Source organism: Aulonocara sp. 'chitande type north' Nkhata Bay, linkage group LG7 (assembly GCF_057382095.1).
Source record: "Aulonocara sp. 'chitande type north' Nkhata Bay isolate Kocher_YH1m ecotype deep benthic linkage group LG7, A_spYH_male_GT1.1, whole genome shotgun sequence".
In the NCBI taxonomy this organism is placed as follows: domain Eukaryota; kingdom Metazoa; phylum Chordata; class Actinopteri; order Cichliformes; family Cichlidae; genus Aulonocara; species Aulonocara sp. 'chitande type north' Nkhata Bay.
The window spans coordinates 52,587,458-52,594,802 of record NC_141350.1 but is presented as its reverse complement, the minus strand read 5'-3'; the positions used below and the strand labels follow the sequence as shown (position 1 = coordinate 52,594,802).

The following is a 7,345-nucleotide window of genomic DNA, read 5'->3' as shown; positions in this document are numbered from 1 at the left end:
GCAGCAAGATATTAAAAAAACGTTTTGATTAAAAAAAACACTATATCGGATTCATATCGGTATCGGACATAAAAAAAAGTGGTATCGTGCCATCTCTAGTTATTAGTAGTAATAATGCTTTTTTTTGTAGTTTAGAGTTTTTAGAAGCCTGACATGCTAAACATGTGCCTTTGCTGCAGGGAGACACTTGTTCCACTTGGGCAAAGAAATAAGTGAGCTTCACAGAGAACAAGAAGGCCTTTCCTGTAAAACACACCAGTTCGTGTGGTTGGCTGTTACAAATAAACCTAATACAATTTGAATATTTTCAAAGTACATTTCTATTTTCTTTCTGTTGCACTTAGAACAGTTATGAGGTTTTTTTTTTAAATATAATTTTCAGCTCACTTTACAGGAATTTCAACAAAATTGCTACAAGCTTCAGGCCTGTTTTAATTTTTTACCCGATGTGGGGAATGACAATCAGGCAGTATGTAGGTCAGACTTGCTGAGCGAAACAGACACTACTTAAACTGTACTTCCACAAAAAAAAGCTGCCTTTGCCTTTGGACCCTGCTACTGAGCATATGTTCTCTCTAGCTGTTTGTCATCTCTCACAGCCTGCCTGAGTATTTAATGAACACGTGATTCATCTGTTACACTGTCAAACTAAGCTCCATTTATTCTATCAGAGAAGCAGAATAAGTGTGATGGATACCAGCACGTGTGAGGCGATGAGACAAAAGACAGAAAGGCACACGATTTTAAAATAGCTAAATAAAACTTTAATAGGTCTAGTTGCAAATGTACATAAATTGCACAGCCACATTTTGTCAACACAAACTCCTCTGTACATTATTGTTTTGTCACTGTCGTCAAAGGAAGCAGAATCCAGCAAATACTTTATACTTTCAACATACTTACAAAAGTATTTTCTACAAGATAATAGAAAACATACAACATCTCTTACTTTATTTATAGCTTTATATTTCAATTCATCTTTAGTCGGATTGGCTGAACTGTGTGTGAAGAGAGACCTCATGGTTTCCTGATTTATAAAAGTAGACCATAAAAAAAACAAAACAACAACAACAAAAAACCAACACAAAACAAAACTGAAACATGAGGAGTCGAATTATAAACCAAAAACTGCAATGCCTCTTCTACTTGTATCTGTTTAAGAAGTACTGGTGGGATAAATGTGGCAAGGTTGTATCAGTGTAACTATTGTAAACTTCAAAGTGAGACTATGTGACTTTCATAGTTTAACAGCTACAGGTAAACTGCTAAAATACGTTTGTTTGTTTTTTTGCTAAAAAGCATGAGCTATTTCTTAATTCAGAATAGCTAATGCTATTAAGCTAGTTACTGGTACATATCTTACTAGTTGCTAAAATGCTAAGCTACATACTATATTTTTTAACACCAAAATTCCAAATAATTTGGTCAAATAACAAATATCCCTCAACTTCATGGTGATTTAGTGCCAGTGCAAAGCTACTGATCAGTACGGTACCTTTTTTGTAAAACTGACCTGCAAACATTAGCTAATTGTAATCTTGTGTGTTATATCTTTTATATATGCTAATGCCCAAACCTATGAAAGAAAAACTGTATCAAAGTTATTCTTAGTTACTCTATAAAATCTGCCTTAATGACATATTATCAAATTTATTTTTTTCCCTTTAATGGGCTCCATGTAAAGTAATTAGCCAAATAGTAGAGTTTTAAACAGTCGAGCATTTAGCAGAAATGCTAAGCTATCGAGCGCAACAGTGTCGCCCATGATTTTAATGGCTCTGGTTCCAGAAGTGAATTCCCATTCATTTTCTCCAGTGATGTTTCAGGAAATCCTTATATGAAGAGTTTTAAGCCTTGAACCAAGCCATATAACTGTAAAAAGATGATGTGGCTCAAAAAACACTGTAAAAGACTGACTGTACATAGTTACTTTTAAGAGTGAAAGAACTCCCAAATCTCCGCTTCCCCATCAAAGAGCTTTAAAAAAAAAAAAAAAAAAAAAAACTAAAACAAAACAACTAAAAAACAATTTGATCCTTCTTCCTTCCTTGATGGATAATACTTATTGGGTTATGATATATCTCATAATCAAAATCTCTGAGGAGAATATGAATGAGATTCTTACTTCCAGAACCCCACTGTTGACCTCTGTACTAACAGTAACACCAGTGCACCACAGTCTGAAAACAGACTCACTAATGTGCCTTTAACCGTAAAATGTGCCAAAAAATTTGCTAATGGTACCAAACAGTCAGCAAATGCTACCAATGAAAACAGTACGCAGCGTATTTATTGCTATCTAAATTGAAGAGCTGTTTCTACTTGTCAAAGTGACACAGTCTGACTTTCACCTATGCAGATATTTCTACAGGCGGTTAGACGTCGGGTGAGATGTGAAAAGTCGTGTGAACTCATCAGTCTGAGGCAATTTGTTCTGGTTCAGAGAAGGAGGGGTCACATCGTTGAGAATCTCATACAAAATGTTGTGAATTCGCCATATCATAAAAATCCCTTACTTCAATTTTAAACTTTGCCACATTTTTAATCACCTGAAAAAACAACAACCAAAAAAAAAAAAAAGCTAATTACAAACATCAACCACTGAACGTAAAAGTGCATAGAGCTAGACTGATGAGAAATACAGGATTGTGCTTTTGAATCTCGAGACTGGACTCGACTTGGCCTGTAACCAATGAAGAAGTACATCCCAAGAGTCAAACTCCTACTTATTTTTTTTTTTTTGGCTAGCAATAACACACTCTAAATACAAAAGAAACCAACAACTTTAAACAGAGAACACTGAAAGGTTAAATTTGATTGTATAGTTCTACCCAATGAGGACAGATGACTTGACTGAGCTGTTTCATATTTACAGTATCCATAATGGTACAGCAGAGTCTGAGCACAAGATACATTTACAAAAAGCTCTGTTAACATTAGGTAAAAATAGTGTGAGCATTTTATTTACACTATCCCAGGCTGCCCAGCCTTTTAATACACTCAGTTACACATCATATATTCACGTCATGTCTGAAAAAAGCCTCTCGTCATCATCATCATCACCATCATCATCGTTCAGCTAGCAATCAGAGAAAACAAATGGTGACGCTACTATTGGCTATAGAGCAAGGATGAAGCATGCGCGGCCTCACGCTTGATGTATAGTTTGTTACAGAGTGAGAAAAACAGCTACAAAAATATCCAAAATACAGAGATGGTTGGGATGGATGGAGGGATTAAAAGGACCAAACCCTGTGTTAAGACCAACTGTGAGTTAGCATCTTCACATTCAGAAGAACAAGATAAAGAAAGGTGGGAGTAAGAGGGGGGAGAAGGAAAAAAAAAAAAAAGCGAGACAACGATGATGTCACTGGGATCACAGTTTGGATGCAGCATACTTCATAACCACGGACAAATAAAGCATCGAGAGCGCAAAAAATGTCAGGACTGGGGGTGTAGGGGGCGCGCCTTGTAACGGCTCATCAGTCCAGTGTATAGTATGAGCGAGCGCGTTTAAGCGCATCTCTCAATAGCTCTTGTGCAACTAGAGAAAATCAGAAAAAGACCACGCACAGAACTCGTGATTGATAATCTTTGCCTTCAAGAGCAGCGATGAGCACCGGGTGAGACCAGATCGCTCCCGTCTCTCGCGCCGTATGTAAAGGGTTACGCGTCGTGGGATTACTCTGAAGGACGACCGAGGTGCTCGCGACTGCTCGGCAGCGTGGCCTCCCTCTCTCCAGGGCTCCAAAGCAAGCTACACGCGACAGTCTTTCCATCGGAAGAGAAGAAAAATAAAACTCGGAAATAAAGGGCTGCTTTTATATTTGAGATTATCAAATATAGGTATATGTGTGTATAATCTATAGAAGGAAAAAAAACTGCATACATCTATTTAAAATTTCATGAATATAGTATCACATAGAATTCATTTAGTTAAGTGTTTATAATACATCTGTAACACGTTTGTTTCTTTACAAATCCACAGTATGAGTTGTGCCAGTATAACTTTTTTTTTTTTGTTTGTTTTTTTGCAGAAAAAAAGCTGCTGGGGAGATGTGGGAGAAAGTCGAGGTGTGTTCCTTACTTAAGGCCTTTCATGTACCAATAGCTGTTCGCAAAGTGCACTACGTAGGGAAAGGAGGGGGGTGGGGAGGGGGTTGGTCAGGGGATGCTCAGGAACACACACTCGGCAGCGGAAAGGGAAACGTAGATTGTTTTGGATTAAAAATATCAATTTTCTTTTAATAAGCTCTTATTTGGTTCTTTAAAATAAAGCACTAGTAATCCTCTCGAGAAACTAAAGTGATAATCCTCAGTACGTGCTGTTGGTTTTGAAGTGGATCCACCTGGTCATCAAGAAGGACGAGAAGAAGAACGAGAGAGGAGGGTTGCGAGGGTGACCGTGTCTGGCGGTCATCACTGTGTTTGGGTATATAGTGGTTCGTCCCAGGCTTTGACAGCGGCGTGAATTGTCCCAGCAAACTACGTGCGTCCATTGGCAAACAGCTTCGAGTTCTATATATACACACAAGCTCCGCCCCACCTCCTCTGGCCATCACCCTCATAAATGAAGGCCGTCTGGTGATCTGTCCGTCAGCGTTGAAGTTCTGCCTTTTCTGGCTGGCCCCTCAAAAGAGTGGCGCCCTCACTCCTACACTGTCTCCAACAAAACAAAACAAAAGAAAAAAAGGAAACGTCTGGCTTATAAAACAGACTCACGCACGCACACGCCTGCAGTCTCGCAGTCTTTCAAACAGACATGCATCCACGTATGCACGTAGACATCCACGCGCTGAACAGCTGTACACGCTCGGGCGGTCAACTCTCGCTCGGGGCAGACGCCGGGTCTTTCTTAGCAGTTGCTGCTGTTCCTAAATTCTCCGTTTTCCGTGATCTGCAGTTTGGTGGGGTTGGTGGGGGAGATGCCGTTGCGCGTCTGCATGTTGTAGCGCTCCTTCAGCTGGCTGAGAGCGCTCATCAGACGGGCGTTGGCAGCATCCAGTGATGCTATGCGCTTCTCCTGTGAATGCACATGAACACAGTAAGACCCGGGAAAAAATTCCAATATTACAGCTTCCTCATCAGTTGGAGGAGAAACGTGACGTTCTTATTCGTCCCCATCCTAACCTGCTGATATCTGCTCTACAACCAAGCTTTGTTAATGTCATGAGCTTGTTTTAAATGAGCGGTAAAGTGAAGCTGACACTGATGTGCAAACAAACTGCAAACTAACTGTCATGTTTATATTTTATTAAGGTTTAGGGTTAGATTGACATGGGTGTGGCTGCTTTGAGTGACAGCTACGTGCTAACTAGGCTGCTAACTGTCTGCGTAGGCTTCCCATCTGGATCGAGGCGCTTTATATTTTAAGGTAAAGACTCCAAAATAACAGAAAATCCCAACAATCAGGTTACACCCTGTGAGAATGCATTTGGCAACAGTTGGAAGGAAAAACTCCCTTTTAACAGGAAGAAACCTCTGACAGACCCAGGCTTGGGGAGGGGCAGCCGTCTGTGGCGACCAGTTGGGGCTGAGGGGAGGAAGACTGGCTATAAAGACCAAGACTGTCATTCAGTTTTAGTAGAAATTTTTTAGTTTGGTTTTTTGTATGCTATTAAGCATTTATTAGCATGTGTTTGTGTTGTGAAGCTGAAGACTATGGATGCAGCTTGCTAACTAAACTAGCATTGACTAACACCCTCGTCTATAAATATCGCCAGCAGCCAAATACGCTAATGCTGCTAGAGGCTTTAAAACACAAATCCACAAACCAGTGGGTAGAATCACTGTGATTATGTCCATCTTTTACATACAGTCTTTTGTTGTAAATGGCTAATTTCAAACACGCCCCGTTCACGAGGCCTGACTGATCTCCTGTGGTGAAGTTTTAAGTGTACTCTGTGTAGTTTAACGCAGATGAAAACTGCATTTTAAAAAATACATCAACTTCCTGTCCCGGTCCACTAAAGCAGTCTTCACTCCCCGTCTTTGCAATGACCTTTTTTATTTGCCTTCTATCTGCGCTTGTATACCGAGGCTGACAATTCATTGCCTTACTGCAGCGCACGTGTTTGTAGATGCAAACTCTCATTACTGTGTGTGTGACAGAGATTATTTGCCAATGCATGTTTGCGTCTGTGTAAACATCAGTTGCATTTCTTTGTCAAAGACGCTGTGAAACACCTAAGCTACAAAGATGCAGATTTGCTCTTAATTGTGTGCTGGTGTTTGCACTTACAGCTCTAACACACACACAAGCAGGACGGTTTAATCCTTTTATACAGCCGGTAAAATTCATACCTGCACAATCATTCTCTGGTGACAGTTACAAACCCAACGACAAACATTCAAAATTCCTTAAAAATGCTCAAAAAGAACAGTTTTTCTTTTAAGTTAGATTTTCATGCAATTTTACACAAATATGAACCACTGTGGATTATAGAGGTGCTACATGCTGACAGACAACCAGATAAGACACTTTTGTTTTATAAGGAGGAGTGGGAGGGAGCTGAGAAATTCTGCTCAGCCATCCAAGCTTGTCAATGCCACAGCTAGACAGCTATGAATTAAACATCTCTTTGTATTTCAGTGACCCTTTGTTTCCTCATGTAGGAGAAGCAAGTGACAGCACATACAAATTTAAAACGCGCAGATGAAAAGTATCCACAAAGCCATACGCAGCCCGCGGTGGGGTCGCTACGGTGGACTGACCTGTGCGTCGATGATCTTCTGTTTAGAGTCTACCACCGCCTGCATGTCAGAATGATCCTTCTTCAGCTCCTCCTCCACCGACATTAACCTGGGAAGATAAACAAAGACAGGGCAGAGTTAGAGGGGCTGTGAAACGCTGCATCCCAAAATACATCTCAGCAAATCTGCCTCTTCTTCCTCTTTTCCCCTGCCTGCTGATGATGCTCTTCATCTGGAGGTCTTTGTCGTCCTGCTGTCTGCGCAAGCGCTCCTCTGACTCCTCCAGCCGGGCCTGGTACTCCATCAGCACCTTCTGGGCCTGCTCGTCCTGACCCTTCAGACGGGCCTCGTACTCCTCCAGCTTCTGCACCGACGCCCGCAGTTTCTCCTGCAGCACCGCGATCTCCTGCTGGTACTGAACAGAGAAGCGGAGCGTTGAGGACACTCTCATCATCGCGTTTTGTTATCAACGTTATCATCAGCCCTAGCAGCGGGGTCCCCTTCTTCATTACCACGAGACGAGAACAAAAAACGGCAATCTCTCAATCAGACCTGGGACTGTGCTGCTTTGTGTTTGAGATGGAGTATAATTTTGGTCTAGAGGGAATTACTGTGGGACATTTTATATGGAATGTCATGATAGCACATTGAA

General features: G+C 41.0%; 1 protein-coding gene across 12 annotated transcripts in view; it reads right to left on the bottom strand.

Moving 5' to 3' along the window:
- Positions 1 to 741: 741 nt before the first annotated feature.
- dab2ipb (DAB2 interacting protein b) overlaps positions 742 to 7,345 on the bottom strand; it is a 207,042-nt gene continuing 200,438 nt past the window's right edge. For all 12 annotated transcript variants that reach the window (XM_086301231.1, XM_086301223.1, XM_086301220.1 and 9 more), the window contains 3 exons: positions 6,906 to 7,108; positions 6,715 to 6,802; positions 742 to 5,023 (listed from right to left, as the gene is read on the bottom strand). In XM_086301231.1, coding sequence (XP_086157357.1) covers positions 4,856 to 5,023; positions 6,715 to 6,802; positions 6,906 to 7,108 — 459 coding nt within the window. In that variant the 3' untranslated portion in view covers positions 742 to 4,855. The remainder of the gene's footprint in view (positions 5,024 to 6,714; positions 6,803 to 6,905; positions 7,109 to 7,345) is intronic.